The sequence below is a fragment of the Cyanistes caeruleus genome, chromosome 7, assembly GCF_971803275.1.
Source record: "Cyanistes caeruleus chromosome 7, bCyaCae1.hap1.1, whole genome shotgun sequence".
NCBI classification, from domain to species: domain Eukaryota; kingdom Metazoa; phylum Chordata; class Aves; order Passeriformes; family Paridae; genus Cyanistes; species Cyanistes caeruleus.
The window spans coordinates 15,494,283-15,511,205 of record NC_141707.1 but is presented as its reverse complement, the minus strand read 5'-3'; the positions used below and the strand labels follow the sequence as shown (position 1 = coordinate 15,511,205).

Sequence of the window (16,923 nt, the reverse complement as noted above, 5' to 3'; positions counted from 1 at the left end):
ATGAGTTTCATCTAGTTTCACATTTGGAGGGAGAATTTGTAGTAAGAATAATGCAAGAACATGGAAAGCTATTCATTGTTTAGTTCCTTAAATATTTCATTGTAAGGACTCATCACTAAATGCTTTGCAAAAATACTGGGTAGCTCCATACCATACTCTAGGAAAAACTGAACTATAAAATATATCTCTTGGTCCTCTTTAATGAACAATGTTTTTCAGTAGAGCACAGCATTGCCAGTTAACTCTTATTGCTAAACCAGAGATTTTTGTTTTGTAGAGATTCTGACAGATCATTGGATATTTTTGATGAAAAATCTCATCCTCTTACAGTAAGTGTTATTTTTGGATCCTATGAATGTGTATCAATAACATTTTGATTGTATTCTGTAAGTAATAAAAATGTATTAGCACCAGGCCACAATCAAATTAATCTTAAATTGTCTCTTTATATATAATACAAAGTGTAAACAGTGACTTTTGAGATCAGCTAGATCATGAACAGAGCCCAGTCTTTATAAATGTTACAAACTATGTTTGACTTTTATGCTTTGACTATAAATAGAAATAAGCATGTGCCAAATTCTTTCGTATTCCATGTCTGAAATTTCTTGTCCATCTCTTTTCTTCCCCTCCTTAATACTGCTTTATTAGAAGTGTTTTCTGTTTCTGTAGGAGGACATGGTTAGTAGGTATGTGCCTAACCTTTTAAATGACTGCAGACAGGAGAATATAATACATGAAGTATCACACAAAGTAGGCAACAGTGAGTTTGGCCTTTAAAAAAACATAAAGGCAATATTTTAGAGCATATATGCTTAAGACTGCTTGCAGTAACAGCAAGGAACATTCATGATGTGATTTTAATGTGACTGGTCCTGGTACACCTTTTTTGACACTCTTAGTGATGCAAAACCTCATAGTACAGGGAAGCTTAAGAGTGGAGCATGTACTTTTCACATCCAGTTTGAGCACTCCTAGCTTAATGCCTGTCCTGCAGAACCACTTCCTTTGTTTTTCATGTGAAATTAATTTAGCAAAGATCGAGTGGCTTTAAAATTTGAATTTTTTCTGGGACTTACCTGAGTGAATGCAGTACAACCTATTTCACAGATTTTGTTTGTTAACAGACAGATTTTAATAAACAATTTAATATTTTAAGTTTGTTGGAGTTTCATCCCTAAATTTGACCCATTGTGCTAGGAATTGTACAGTACAATATAAATAAATACAACTCTTCACGCAATTAAAGAAAGGAGAACTTCAGGACAAGAGCTATATTAACCAAGATTTGTTGTATGGACTGCTGCACTTCAGAACAAAAAGTGTGGACCAAAACTATTTTAAATGCCTGAGTCTGATGTGCATTCAAAATTATTTATGTAAGATGGACTCCATCAGACAATTTCTTTATTTAACAACTTGTCATCCTTTGATCCTTTCACATAGCCTACCTCCTGTTTAATGAGAAGAAAATCATTGTGTCCTCTGGGGAGCACTTAAAGGTCTATTCTATCTTACTGCAGCATACAGACAGAAATAGTTATGGCTGATTGTCACCCTTGTGAGGGAAAGGCACACACAGCTTGTTAGTTTCTATAGCAATGGTGTTTTGCCTGGGTACCTACTGTTCCTTCAGAAAGGTTAATTAGCAGGAAGAAATCTCTGAACACCTTGTCTTCTAAAGATGCAGTCACAAGGAATCCAGACCAACTCTGTTGACCCTAACAGGACCTAGTTACTGGTATCATGGATTTAGTCACAAATACCATCTTGATGCTTCCTTTCTGAGTCCAGTGTCTTGTTTAGGACAATTTAAAAGGAGAAGACTATGGAATAAGTTGCCTCCCTATGTAGGTTCAACCAATCCCTTTCCACTGATAAGGAATGAATACAAGTAGATGTAAGTAAAAAAAGAAGAGCTTACTAACAAATGAAACAGCAACAGGTGAAAACTAACAGTAAATAAATAGCAAACTGCTGAATCTTGTGGGAACAAGGAGAGACACAAAATGCCAGAAATACCCTTCCCAAGATGAGAAAGCCACTAATTGCAGTCTCTGTGAGACCAGGAAAAAAACCACCAAAAAGAGAACCCAAAAAGGGCCAAGCCTGTGCATAAGGCAAGACCAAGCAGTCAGCAGAGCCAAGACCACACATCAGCAGGACCCAGCTGCCTCCCAGAGCCAAGTTTAAAAACACCTGGGATAGCAGCTACCCATCCCCAGCTTCCCACAGCAGAGTCCTAAAGAGACCATGACAGTTTTTGGGCACAGATAATTGGGAATACAATACCATTCTGGGTTACCTCAGGACATCCAATCAACAAAAATGTACTTCTAGATGTGCTTTTGTACCATGTGTATCACAGGAATGAGCAGTGTTCCTGCTCATGCTATTCTTAATGTTGCATGTCCCCCTTGCAGAGATAACTTCTGTTGGTTAGTGGTGTATTAGGAGGCTGTGTGGGCAGTACAAAGTTAACATTTTACTCTGCATTTTATTTGACAATGCTCCCTGGCTATTTTAAACTATAAAACCACAGGAAAATGCTGCTTTGCTTACATTACAACTACTAACTTAGTGTTGAGCAGGTATGCTGTTGTCAGCTGCTGTGCCAACCATACTGCAGGTCTAACTTGGACTGTAAACAGAAACATATTCAGTATCAGTCTTGCAGAACCAGTGTGCAGAGCTGGAGCTCTTGAAGTTTCATCCCTACAGAAAAAGTGCCGAATATGAGAACGTATCTCAAACACTTTAGGATTGCTTTTACAGACTGTTTATTTCTGAACTTCTCCCCTGTGTTTAGAAACAGTTTAGCACCCTGTTGGAGTTAAATCTAGTTGTTCATTAGCTTTGTTGTCTTTCTGGAGTCTCTCGAGAATGGGTCCTATGAAGACAGTGTAAATTACCATCTGGTTCTACCTGTGACAGAATTATTGCCATGTCTTCTTCAGCGCTTCCTCAGCTGGAAGAGGAATCTCATGAAGTCTGTTAATTTTGCCTTTTGAAGAGCCACTGTTTCCCCTGGGTTGTATATACCTGTAATTTTCTTGCAGGGAGAAGCGTTTGTTTTTTACATTTCTTTCAGTCTGAAGAATGTTCCATGGACAATAGTTAGCACCTGCTGTGATGATGGTAGTTCATGCTCGTTTCTGTTGGTCCTACAGATCAAACAAATGTTCAGAAGAGAGATACCAGCTAAAGCTAGTGTGTTTTGTTTGGAATGTTTCAATATTGCAAGGCTGCTTCTTTGAGTGCATAGCTCTGTTCTGCCTCTGTGACAGGAGATGGGTGTATACACCTCAGTGAGAAGAAACAACCTGGTCTTTAGAGTCCGGGCTAAGTAAGACAGATTTTCAGTAATTCCAAGGACTTTCTTTCAGCGGGAAGAAGTCCCAGATGACTACTACAAGCATGACCCTGACCACAAGCACATCTACCGGTTTGTTCGGACGCTCTTCAGCGCAGCACAGCTGACAGCGGAATGTGCAATAGTGACACTGGTAAGAGGTGCCCTAGTGCTGCAGTGTGAGCTTTTGGAGGACTTGTCCCTCTCCTCAGTAAGAGAATCAGGCTGAACTGACATTTAAATAGTTAAGAGCATCTCATGAAGCCCTATTAATGAAGGCACAGTACAAGTGAGTTCATTAGAGATTTCTAAGTAGTCACAGAAGTGATTAAATAAAAGGGAAATTCCCTTTTCTGTATATAAATATGTAGTGCCTAATTACTTGTCCAATAAAATCCTGTTTGTTTCATAATACAGAACTCACTGAAGAAGCTTGAGAAGAGCAGAACAGTGGGATGCTGTAAACAGTGGGGTGTGATGAGGTCATACAAAAAGATATTTTTTCTTTCAGCTGTGTGGAGGGGAAGGTGTGAGTTTTGAGTTCATCTTAACCAGAACGTATTACCAGAAGTAATACTGCCTCCCTCAAGGGATCAAGAGTCAATCCTATAGGAACTCTAGGAGTGGATCTTTCTCATTATTATGTTCTTCAATCATTGCCACCTTTTTACCAAACTTTTTTTCTCTTTAATTAAGCCAAAGAGGCTGTAACTTTTTCCCCAGGTGACTTCGGGGTACTTAGAATTTAAAAACAATATTAAGATAATAATCTCATTACAGTTTGTTGTTTGATTTCAGAAAGCATGATGCATTTAAAAATTTATCAATGACAGTGAGTTTTTATTTTTGTATATATATGTGTGTGTATGCATATATGTACATGGAAGGAAATTTAAAAAACACAACATATATAATTGGTATTTTAGACTGTCTCTCAAACTGCACTTCATTGCACACTAAACTTCAGTCTTCATTGTGGCTTCTTTCTGAAAAACAGGTGAAAGGAGAACAGAACTATCACCAAAAGACAATACAGCAATTAAGCAAACTTAGCTTGAAGGACTCTCTTTAATAAGGAAATTAGTAGTTAAAAAGGCTGAATATTTAAGAGCTATTGAAACTTTGAAAGTAGTTGGAGGTTTTTGCTTTTTCAAAGACAGGGAAGCAATTTTGACAGAATAAGATGACAGCTAACCCTGAGAAAACTATGTGAAGTGTTTACAAGAAATGGAGTTCGTTTTTAGAGTGAATTTTACCACTAGATGGCCCTGTTATTATAGGAACACCTTTAGGCTATTAGACAAGCCAAGGATGTGAAGAAAGCATCGGGAGACCTCAATGACAAAGATTAATTCTTCCCTTGGACCTTAATAGGTGGAGCTTCCCTTACCCACTAATTTATGTGAAGCTACATTAGAAACTTGGATTTAGATGAGGGAATAGAAAATTAAAAACAATTAATATTTAAATTTGAAAGTGCATATTACTCAGTACATAGATCATTACAGGAGCATGAATAATAGAGAACTTTCAAGCAGGAGCGAGATTCCACATCCCAGAGTTGGTTTGAGACCTCATGGGAGGAAAAGACCAAGGCACATCTTTGGACTTGGGTATGTCTCACTGCCTAAGCAGTTGGTGATGGAGATGAAGGAGTTGAAGTCTGTTCTATACAGGGTAAAACAGAAATAGCACTAAAGCCCTTTCATTGTGGAAAGACAGCAATTAACACATCTTTGTCCCATCACTAGAGATCGAAGTGCAGGTTTTAGCACTTCCTGTTAAGCTGAACCTTAACCATGATGAAAGGCTAATGTAATGTTGAGTGATTTGCTATCCAGGTAGGCCCTAATGAGAACCTGCCAGTGAAATGTGACTCAGTGACAGAGCTGTGTCTTCCTGAAGGAGCAGTGCTCACTGCTCAGAACTCTCACCTCACTAGCTATTGTGTGCCCTGGTGGTCCAGGTCTTGTGGGATAATAAAAAATGGAACCCATAACTCCTGAAAATTTGGATTCTTAAGTGTAAATAGTAATCACTGATACTGATACACTTAACAGTAGTAAATAATCACACTGGACTGGCATGTTTGCTGCTTGGCTCTACTCCAGGTTGTAATTCCCCACATACAATTTTTGGGGTTTTGCTTAGTTTTTTTTTCATTCTTCTTTCTATAGGTTTATTTGGAAAGGCTTTTAACCTATGCAGAGATTGACATATGCCCTAGTAACTGGAAGAGGATAGTCCTAGGAGCTATTCTGCTTGCTTCTAAAGTCTGGGATGATCAAGCTGTGTGGAATGTGGATTATTGCCAAATACTGAAGGATATTACTGTTGAGGACATGTAAGTTGTAATGTTTGGGTAATCTGCAGTGGTGAGCTTTTGGGCAGTTTTTGTGTATGTGATTTTTTTTTGTTGTTGTTTGTGGTTTTTTAAATAGCAATTTTTGTGATCATGCTGAAAAAATCTCTGTTGCTATTATATATATATATATATATATATATATATATATATATATATATATATATATATATATATATATGAAGTTTATATTTAGTGTCTGGCCTCATTCTTCTTCATTTTTACCTCAGGAAACTTTGGATAATTACCCTACTTTGAGACAAATTTGTACTAATAATTTTAATGACTTGCTTGTGTGACTTCAAAGTTAGTTTTCTTTACCTTCTTTATCTCAGTCATGAGCCATGGTACTAAACTAAATTTATAGTCTTATCAAAAGGTTTTTCTAGAAGGGAAAAAAAGTGAACTAAATTTGTCCTCTGCCTTTTCTATTTTAGAATTTGAAGAATTGCAAGGTAAACCATAATTTGTGATTTTCATGTGTACTTGTGTATCCAGTTAAGCATCTCAAGGTCTGAACTCCTAGTGCTGCTGCTGGCAGGCAGGTGTTGTCTGTGTGAGTAGCTATGGTTGCCTGTGTTACACACAGCTACTGCTACAGCCTATCCTCTCTGGGTAGGTTCTTAGATGTGCCTACAGTGCTGAAAACAAAGTCCTCAGTCTTATTACTGCTTGTTTTTGTAAGGCTGTTCCTTAGATGTATTTTTGTCTTAGACGTGAATTTCAGTTTTTCAGAAATTTTGAATCTGCTGTCTTTTCTTGCTGCACTCAGTTTTAAGCCAGATTCTGTAGTACGGGAAGATATTCATCCTCATGGCTCCAGGCTCATACTATGGGCTGGAGGTGTGTTTATGAGGACTGTAGTTGGCCCATTAGGTTTTCTGTTTAATTCCTTCTCACAAAGTTCTATCTCAGAGCTTTGAAACATCAATATTGTTTTAATTCTATTTGCTAGCTTGTTCTCCTGTTTCTCTTTTTATGACAGGTAGAAATTATACAAGTCCAGCTTAAAACACAGGCTTTCTGGCCTTGCTTTCTTGACATGCTTTGTGTGTGTTTGAGTTTAATCACGGTGCTGTGCCCCGGGCACGTGTCCACGCCTGTGCAGTGACAGCCAGTTCTAGCACAGGGGCAAACTGAGCTGGCAGAGCCCTGCACTCAGCACTGGGAGGCTGCCTGTGTCATGGGGCAGTGTTCTTGCCCCTAGCTCTCTTCCCTGGATTCAGCCCAAACTAGTGCTTAAAATACAGTAAGTATTTAGTCATTTGGGCCTCTTTAGGAGGAGGAATATCTAGTTTTCTTCCTTTTAGATGGGGGGTTGTATTTCTAAAAATGAGGGAGTTTTCTGCACCAAAAGAATTTTTATTGTTCAAATTATTTCACATCAAAAAGCAACCACTATTACTTGTTTTATACATACCCCTTTCCTGGGAGTTCTTTGTCTCAAAATGCAGGACTGTGGCAGCCCTGCTTTTGGAAAGCATAATTAGTGATTTTATGCAATGTACATCTCCACTCAGCCAGGCCCCGAGTGCTCATCTAGCTGAGGAACATACCTGAAGCGTTGCTGCAAATAACTCTGAGATGGCTGAAGTGGGATCAGCAAAGACAGGAGTGCTGGAGTGTACATCCTGCTCTTTTGATGTCTCTCCTTCTAGCCCTATTTGGGACAAATCAAATTGATAGCACTGAAAATATAACAAGCAGGATATTTATTCTCTATTGCCAATGCTGGGTCTCCTGAAATTGTCAGTACTTGCATTTTCAAAGCAGTGATTATGGTAAGGAAAATAGATGGAATTTCCTCCAATTTGAGGATGGGATTTTTGTAATCCCATCTCATTTGAGATGACTTAGACCTTTGAATTTAGGTATGGTCAGACACTGTACTACCCCCTTCCTGACAGTGGCACAGGGTGTTCATCCCAGGCTCTGCAACTGGATACAAGATCCAGGCCTGGCAATTGCCAGATGTGGTCATTTGCCTTTGCCTTATCCTACTCAACATAGTTGAAGTGGTCACCTAAATTTTTCTATCACAAGCCCTTTTCTATTTGACCAAGGCAAAGGTGGGTTTTTTTAATGAAAGACATTTTTCTTTTGGGTTTTGGGAGATAGTTTTTTGTTTTGTTTTACTTTTTTCTAATGGGAAAAAAATCAAAGGAAATTCAGTTGACATTTGGAAGTCATCCTTTGTCAGAACTTGCTAGCTTTGATGAGACTGAATCCATAATTGCTGAAAAATTAACGGTACAGCTGCTAATCTTGCCACAATTGTTTGTGAGGGGACACATGCTGTTCATTCTTTAGGCTACATCTATTTGTAAATAAGGCACAGAAAAAACGTGGGCATTATCCTTTTCCAGGTTTTAAACCACTGTTAATAGACTTGTTAATCCAATGAAGAATTGTATTTTTACAGAATTAAAATGTATTAGCCTAGTGAGTACAAAAGGGGCAGTGAAGAGCATTTACTCACGGGGTAAATCAAGCTCTGATCAGCTGATCATCAAAACATTATCTGATTTACATTTCTATAGGCTTATGACCATATGAACAGGAAATTAATTTTGGCACTAGGTTCAATGATACTCAAGTCTGCTATGATAGAAAGAAGCACAAAGCTGCTATTCATATTGAGACCCACCACCCAATACAGGACAACACGGACAATTCCTTGATTTATTTGCCCCCGCATTGATAGGTAAAGCATCCATTTTAAAAGCTCCCAAAAAAGCAGTAACAACCTTGGCAGTGACTTGGTGCATTTTCTGGTGTATTCACAGTTGGCCTATACAGCTCCTAAATTCTGTTGGAACAGATTTTGCTACCTGTTAGGGACTGCTGTTGTTGGTGAACTGAATTGCTCGCTCTGGGTACCACCAGTTTCTTTTTGGGTTAATTTGTAAAACATGGTCTTTCTTCTGTGGAATATCTGTGCTTTAGCTGACCACATTACAGTATATGAAGCAGTTTTTTTCATGTCATGGCACTCTCCATGCTTTCCTCAAAGTGTTTTGCCCAGTGAAAACAGACAAGAGTGTAAAAACTGGACAGTGCCCTTTGACATAGTACTTTGTTATCCTGCCTAATGCTATTGAGGAGAAAATTCCTTCTCCCACCTAATGCTGCTTATTTATTTATTTATTGGAGATGAATCCATGTTGCTTCAAGAGGCTTTTTTCTGTGAGATAATAGCAGCAGCTCTTCATAGATCCATTTGTTGCCGTGGTGATCTGCCTACTCCTTTTGTTAGTCCGCCTCTACTTCAATAAACCCCCTTCCTGTTATCAGCCTGGTGAAAATGTCTGCAAGTTCTTCAGAGCTAATAAACAGCATACATCATTCCTTTCATCTGATCACTATAGTGTGGGGCCGTATGAGAGTGAGAATGGCGCATGAATTGTACAGCTGCACTAATGGAACTCCGAAGAATGAACCTCCCCGCTCAGCCGAGCGAGTGCACGACAGGGCACTGCCTTCCGAGCCGAGCCGGAGGTGCCAGGACTCAAAAGCTGCACCTTGTTTTGAGCACCAGGGAATGACCTGTCTCAAAACTAATAATGCAGAGCTCTCGGTGACCTGTTTCAAAGTTGCTGGGTTTAAAACAAGCTTGAGGTCTCTTCAGTGTTTTCAGCCAGCTAAAACAATCTTTCTTTTCCTTTGTCTCCTGTCCCTTACGCCTCCTAGGAACGAGATGGAAAGACACTTCTTGGAGCTACTGCAGTTTAATATCAATGTTCCTGCCAGTGTTTACGCCAAATACTACTTTGATCTTCGCTCCCTAGCAGATGACAATAACCTAAGCTTTCTGCTGGAGCCTCTCAGTAAAGAGAGAGCACAGAAGCTGGAGGTAAATGGTCTGAGAGTGGCTGATTAGGGGACTCCTCTGTCTTGTATGAGTAGTAAGAGCATCTGTTGCTAGTCATGTTAAATGGCAGTTAGAAAAACTAAAAAGCTTTTAGATCAGTTTATTACAGGGTAATTTAACCCCTTTATAAATACAGTTAGCACTTCTGAAACCATGCCTAGGCTAAGCTAGAATTCTGAGGAAGGGAAGGGTTTTGGAGGAGATTACAAAAATCTAACAGATAGCAAAATAAAATGGATGTTATTTTGGGAACCGTAGTTCAGCTAGGCTACTTAAGATTGAAAGGATTAGTGTCATATGTAATGGATTGTCTGTCCTTCCCTGGTCACAGTCTGTATTCCAAGCACCTAGAGACAGTCACACTAAGACCCTTCTAAATACTACCAGCTGAAGGTTTCCCACTGCATCCCACTGCACAGCTGCTTTTAGATTTAGAGGGAGTGCTCTTACTGCTCTCATGGTTTAATAAACAACTTGTCTGGGGGCAGCTGCAGAATTAAGTTGTGGCTTCCCACCTTTCCAGAGAAATGTTGCTTTAGGATAAATTTTTGGAATAGCTCCTCCTTGGGAATCCTTCAGAATGCCCAGAGGAGCGTAAATGCAGATTACTGTCCCTTTCTGCTCCTTGGGAAAGGCTGCCCTTGTGGGGAGGCCTTGCAGCCTTCCTGGCACGAAGGCTCATTTTAAAAAGCTTTAACTTTTGCAGAGTCAGTCATCCTAGTTGCTGGAGATATGTAAGACATTTTGAAAATATACAAATTACCTGAGTTCCCAAGGAAATTTCTTGTTGGATCAATGCAACCTTTCATCTGTCCAGGTTTAATTGATGACTCTGCATGTTGTTTTGTTGACCTTTCAACAAAAGCATTACCACAGGGCCTGTGTACACTGATAACCATAGTCCCTTTCAGAGAGGGGTGTGCTGTGGATTCCTGGCTTATATTGTTCTGTTGTCCAGCCCCAATAATTCTGCCAAGGACTAGGGATTTTATTTTGTCCCATAAGTGCCTGAACTTCAGGAGTAAGTGTGATCCCTTCTGGTCCTTTGGAATGATAAGTATGATATGCCTATGAATTCCTCTATTTAAAGTTAAGCAATGCAGCTCTTCTGCTTTGTGTCTCACCCTTGTTACTTGCACTTTAAGCTAACACTGTCACTAATTGTAAATGTGGTTGTAGGGCAGTTCATAGTCCACAGGAAATTGTTTACTGAACTGCTCAGTGCCAGGGCATAAGTGGATGATTTACAGATTGTGAGCCTGTTTTGTTTCTTCTTTCTTAGTATTTGGGGGCTTGGTATTTAAAACCAGAGTAATTTTCAGTACAGTATGTAATTTGCTACCGTGCACTTACTAATGCATGCATATTGGACATTTAGGGGCTTAATTCTAAAATGTGATAAATATTTAGACTATTTGCTAAATTTTTTAATTCTACCTTTTGGTTAGAAGCACATAAGCCGTTGATAGGAGCCTGTATAAAGCAGTGAATTGGTGAATTCCAGAAACTGAAAACTGATTTACACCATATGGGCAACTGGGGCTAAATATGTCAACACAGGTTGCTGTGTGATTGATGTGCTAGCATTAAAGCAGGATGAAGAGTCTGTCTGGTCTTGCACCAGGAGCTCATGCCGCCAGTGTCTCAAAGAATGCCACTCTTGAGCCAAATGCATGCCTCCAGAAGGTCGGCAGAAATAAATGTAAATAATTATTTTAAAATACACTTAGAACTTTATTCATGCTCAGAGTGCTTTTCACCTTTTGAACTTGGAGAACACTGGGCTGTGCTGAATGGGTGCTGCCTTAAAGGGAAGGTGTAGGCTTGTAGCTGAACACAGGACTCTGAAAGTTCATCTGGTGATAGGTGGTAAATTATTAATGGAAGTAAATGTACAGGGCTGAAATTCAGTTCGACTTTTTTATTACAGGTATCCTTATTAATTTGCATTGATAATGCCTGAAGGCTCCAATCAGAAACAGGCCTTGCAGGGGAAGAGACACAGCGTTTTTTTGACAACTGTGTTATTAGGATTTAAATAACTAGGCTTGTTACTAGAATAGCTAGATAAGCAGGGCAGAGACAAACCAATAAATGGATGAAAAAACTTAGCGCATGTCTACATGTGCTAATATTTAATTGCTATAATAAAGTACCACGGCTGCCCTCCCATATGGGAATATGTTGGGAGTGAGGGCATAGAAAGGTAAAGGCAAAATAGACACCCTAATAGAAATTAAAAAGTAGTAGAAATTCATTTCCTTGGCTTGCTTGCCCTGAGTAGCCAAGAGTAAGATGCCTGAGGGAGCACAGAAACCTTTTCAGTTTATACCTTTTCTGTCAGAGAAATGCCTTTGTGTGTTTTTGCACTGATAAAATATTTCTTTTGAGCTGCTGCATGTACCAGACCATGGGTACCATGGTAATACCAGGGGTAATTTTCAGCAGAACTTCCACAAACTTGAGTCTGAAATGGATCCAAGTTTTTCATTAGATAGTGAGACTAGTAAAATAAAGAAGATACTTGCATATGGAAACCACTCACCTTCTTTAGGTCTGCCTTTCTGATGGCTGGGGTTTATGGTGACCTGGGGACAGACCCCACTACTATTTTCCCTCCAGAGTAGTCCCTATTTATTGTTATTCTGGGTAAAAGCCAGGAGTGTCACTGCTGCAGAACACCTGTGCTGTTGGTATTGCACTGCTAGTGACACCTCCCTTGGAATGTTCAAACTTTCCTAATACAGACTTTTCATGTGTCTGTCTGTGGTGCCCAGGCAATCTCCCGGCTGTGTGAAGACAAATACAAAGACTTGTCAAAAGCTGCTATGAGACGATCTTTCAGTGCTGATAACTTAGTTGGTATCCGCCGTTCTAATGCCATCCTCTCCTGAGGAGAGAGCAAGCTGCAGCACCAGGAGCCAGCATCCACACAAAGCGGAGGAATCCACCACTCCATGCACACAAGCCAGCGGTGATGGTGTCTTCCAGCAAGAGGAAGCGAGGAGAGCCAATCAGCCAAGGGAGCCCAGAGCTTGAGGAACATACTTGGTGCAAAAGACAAGACCTTTGTCAAATCAACTCTCTCCGCCTTCTAATGTATCCAGAGGTGCAAAAACAAACTTAACTCCTTTTCTCCCCCACAGATGTTTGCTTACTATGTAGGCCTATAGCTGTGAACTCTTGAAGTTTTTAATAATAAGTAGTTTTAAATTTTAGAATTTAAACACTAACCACATGACTATAGTTACAATGTTCTTCCCTCCTCTCCCCTGCCATCCAGAGTCGCACTGCATTTGTATTTCAGGTCAATGCAGTGTTAACAAAAACAACACATGGGACTCTTAAAAGTATAAAGCCGCTCTGGAGCTGAAAACAGTAGCATAGACACATGTTGATGGCTTTTCCCTGGTTTGGCTACTAAAAGCTGCTATTATTGGTGATGTGTTCATACCAAGAAGCTGCCCAGCAGGAAGGAATTCCATCTCTGCACCCACAACTTCACTCCAGTAAAGATTGTCAAAAGACTTTGAATGTTTTGACTGGGGGCAGAGATACGGTTTTATGTATTGTTAAAATGTATAGGGTCCATGCTGCATTTCTTGTGAATTATGGTGCTTCTCTCATTTTCTAATACTTATATTGCTCTGGAAGAGATGTAATCTGTGTATTTTTCTGAGGCATTGAATGAAAAAGCTGGTCTGGAAACATCATCACCATCCCAAACAGTGTAGCAATCCAGTGGTGAATGGCGTGTGTGCAGCAATGCTTCTCTGAGTTCTACTGCAGATCTCTTGTGCTATATACAGTGAGTTCCTAAAGCTGATGTTGTGCATCCATCTGGCTCTCCTTGGGTTTCAGTTTCCTGGGAGGCAGTTACATTCATAATGAGACAATAATGAGTTTGAGAATCCTGGACTACCTATCAAGGTAGATGGAAAAATATTGTGTTCAACTGAGAATTATCAAAAAGCTTTCTATAAACCTTATTTTTTATTTTCCCAAAGTGAATTTTATCTTGTGCAACTGCTCTAGAGGCTTGAGGTTTGCTCTTTTTGAGACTTTGGAACAGAGCTTACTTACAAGCTCTGAACTGAACTCTAAACAGGATAAGTATTAGACTCTTCCTGTGACAAGTCTTTGTAGTATCTTCCCTTCTTGGATCCAAATAGGTTCTAGGCAGTGTCCTAGGAGCAGATCTCCCTCCGAATGACACGGGTTTTGTGCACTTCCTCTTACAGCCAAGGCCCAGAAACATACACTGAACAACAAGTCCATCTGCCTTTGGGAGTGGGGCTGAGTGCCATCATCAGTGTGTCTGCACTCAGCTGTTCAAGTGCTGCATACAGCCTTTTGCAGTATGCAAATGTGCCAGCCCCTGGCTCCCAAACCCACGGAACTTGGCACTTCAGGTATCGATCACAATTCAATATTGAAAATAACACTACATCTTCAGGTGGTTTTCCTTTCTCATGTTTGTATTAAAAGAAAAGCTAATAAACTCTATTTTAATTAAAGTTAAAGGTGAAAGGTGTGTTCTGTACAGCTGTTGGATTCTACTGCCCCTCAAAAAAGGAAAAAAAAAAAAGGAAGAGAAACCCCAGTGGTGTGTGTTAAGGCCTCTCCACTGCCCACACCAGCCTATCACCTTCATTTGTTCCCCATGGGCTGTCAATGTCTGGCAGTCCTGGGAGGGGTGCAACCCTGCATGGCTGCCCAGCTCTTCCCACATGGTCTTTGGATTTAGAACCTGACTTGGGCTGCTCAAGTAAACCACTCACTGACAGTTTCTTTGCACTTCAAAGGTCTTTAAGTAGGGCCAGTCTCTCTGGAAGCGATTTGATGGTTTTTAAGTCCTCCCTTGAGGAGCACGAAATTGGAAGCTACAAGTGACCAGCTCCTGGATTGACTTGTGACCTAATTGCTAACAAGCTTTGCTTCCCTCAGCACTGCCAGGTGCCTTCAGCTCTGTGGGATCGGTCTGGTGCACTCTGCTGTGGGGCTGCTCCAAAAACAGCCACTCACTGTGAGCGGCTCAGCAGAGACTGGGGGCACTGGTTTCCCTTTTTGTGCCAGATGAGATGGAGATTCTTCCTGCTGATCTAGATGGCAGATGAATGACATCTCAAGCTGATGGCTGCTTTTGCAATACATCCTGCAGGATACATCTGCTGTGAACCTGATTTTGCTTTGAATATTACCTGGCTTTAATTTTACTGTAGCCCAGAGCACATTATCAGTGGGATTTTGGTCTGTTCAGCAGATACTAAGCAGGCCTGACCTCCAGCTCAGCTTAAGAGGGAGAAAATAGCAATTCCATTTACCCTTCTGGTACCCCTAAAAGAGTTAGATTCTGGAAAACACAGCCACTGTATTTCTTAGCTAAACAATAAAACAGTAAAAATACAGCTCCCTTTTAAAGTGCTGGACAGTAATAGTGTTTCTGAAGGAATTGCATTTAGGTGGTTCTGCTAGACAATGAACTGTGATGGGGAAATACCCTCCAATTTGCACTAGTCTATATGCTGGCAACACTTTTCTCAAAGAGGCAAAAGAAAAAATGACAATCATGGTCAGAATACTGGAATTACAGAGACTGTTACCTACCTCTGCTCCCAGGGAAAAACAACTCACCATAGGATCAATGTACCTTGTTTTTCTTAATCCAACAGCTGAATAATATTTAATCTATGTTGAGGTGACCTGCTTTCAGTTCCAGGGCAGCACTCCCCATCTGGCAGTAAATGCTGTTTGCAGAGACAATAGCTGTGTTACGGCCCAGCAAGAGTGATGTGAGCACCAGCCAGACCAGCAGGAGCAGCGTGTGTTAGCAGTCAACAGGGGCAGGAGGCCATGGAGGTGTTTGTGGGCTCCAAGATGCCCTTGGGTTCCAGCAGCCCCTTCCCTTTGTGTACAGGGACTGTGTATTTTGTTTCCAAGGGAATTTTATGAGAAGTACTTCAGTTCGGGTTTGGCAGTTAAGAGGACAGGCACTTGAGGGATGGAATAAATGTCAAGACCACTGCTCCTGGATAAGAGTATAGGTGTCAAGCATACCCTGAGCAAGCAGAATTGGACAGAAGAGCCATTGAGGCAAGAGCTTGCACTGGAGGTTGGCAGGAGTGCTCAGGGCAGGGTGAGCTGCTCCATTCAGAGCTCAACATTGGGCAGGCTGCAGCCCCCATCCTGTCCTGGGATTTCCCACAGCACCATAGTGCAGGACAATGACACAGAACTGGCATTTCATATTGTTAACCTGGGAAAATTATCCTTGCACTAAATAAACTGTTCGGCAACATAGAATGAATTACAGGGTGCTACCAGAGTAACTGTAGTGCCCTTACTAACACCCACCCCTCAATGGACTGGCAAAAGAGCACTTAAATGGCAGAGCATGGGCCTGCTTGTTTTAGGATTAGGAGAGTCTCAGGCTGCCTTCACAGACAAGGCATTTTCTAGATGAAATAACCAGTTTGGCTTCAGATCTGTGATATTAAAACCTATTTGAAGAGCCACATTCCCCCATGGCATCAGGCACTGTCATTCTCCATGCCACCCAGCCTGAACTTGTGCTGCATTTGCACTGTTCAGCCCCAGGGAAGCCGGTGACTGCCTTGAGGATGGCTTAAGTTGGCCAAGGGGAACCTGGAGAGCACAGGAGCACAAGCATTGGGCCAGCTGTGCTGGATTACATGTGTGCTCAGGGGAACAGAGTCCTGCAGGTGACTCACGCTGCCTGCAGGAAGGGCCCTTCCCTTGCTCGGAAACAGTGGCTTGAGGTAGGCGGTGGATGGCAGTGCTGCCAAAGTCCTGTTTATGAGGAGCTGAGGACACAACAGCTTCCTGGCAGGCAAGAATGACAACAAGGCTGCCAGCAAGGTGCTGGAGTTACTTCTGGGAGCAGGCAGTGAGTGTCCACAGCTCCTTGAGAAGAACCTGATGCTGAAGTGGTTCACATCCCCTCCACACCCCAAAACTGGCTAATTGGGGCGATAGGATCAGCCCCAATGGTGTGTTTTGCCTGTACTTGAGCATGGGGGGGAAGATCCCTACAGAATCAGGTGAGTCAGGCTGTGGGACTGTCAGGTTTATCACTGGGCGCTGGAATGCTGCTTCCAGGTAAGAGATCCTATCTGGTGGGACCTGGTGTGTGCCTACACACCTAACTAGATAGCAGAGTCCTGCACCATTAGTCACCACGGAGCCAGCCTTAACCCCTTGCTGTCCCTCCCCAAGTGCTCCTCGCAACGAGAGAGGTCGCACAGCAGATGGCAACACGACCACCCAAATGGGCCCTTGCCTAGGAGCTGTCATCTGCTTGGCCTTAGGAGTATCAAA

General features: G+C 41.3%; 1 protein-coding gene and 1 long non-coding RNA gene across 2 annotated transcripts in view; one reads left to right on the top strand and one right to left on the bottom strand.

Moving 5' to 3' along the window:
• CCNYL1 (cyclin Y like 1) overlaps positions 1-14,102 on the top strand; it is a 32,628-nt gene extending 18,526 nt beyond the window's left edge. Inside the window, exons 6-10 of the mRNA XM_086897313.1 lie at positions 278-329; positions 3,387-3,506; positions 5,530-5,696; positions 9,405-9,567; positions 12,363-14,102. Coding sequence (XP_086753439.1) covers positions 278-329; positions 3,387-3,506; positions 5,530-5,696; positions 9,405-9,567; positions 12,363-12,479 — 619 coding nt within the window. The 3' untranslated portion in view covers positions 12,480-14,102. The remainder of the gene's footprint in view (positions 1-277; positions 330-3,386; positions 3,507-5,529; positions 5,697-9,404; positions 9,568-12,362) is intronic.
• On the bottom strand, positions 4,180-7,328 carry LOC147652213 (uncharacterized). Its single transcript, XR_015289150.1, has 2 exons — positions 7,271-7,328; positions 4,180-4,338 (listed from the first exon to the last, which is right to left on the bottom strand). It is a non-coding gene; the product is annotated as an uncharacterized LOC147652213 (long non-coding RNA).
• Positions 14,103-16,923: the final 2,821 nt, after the last annotated feature.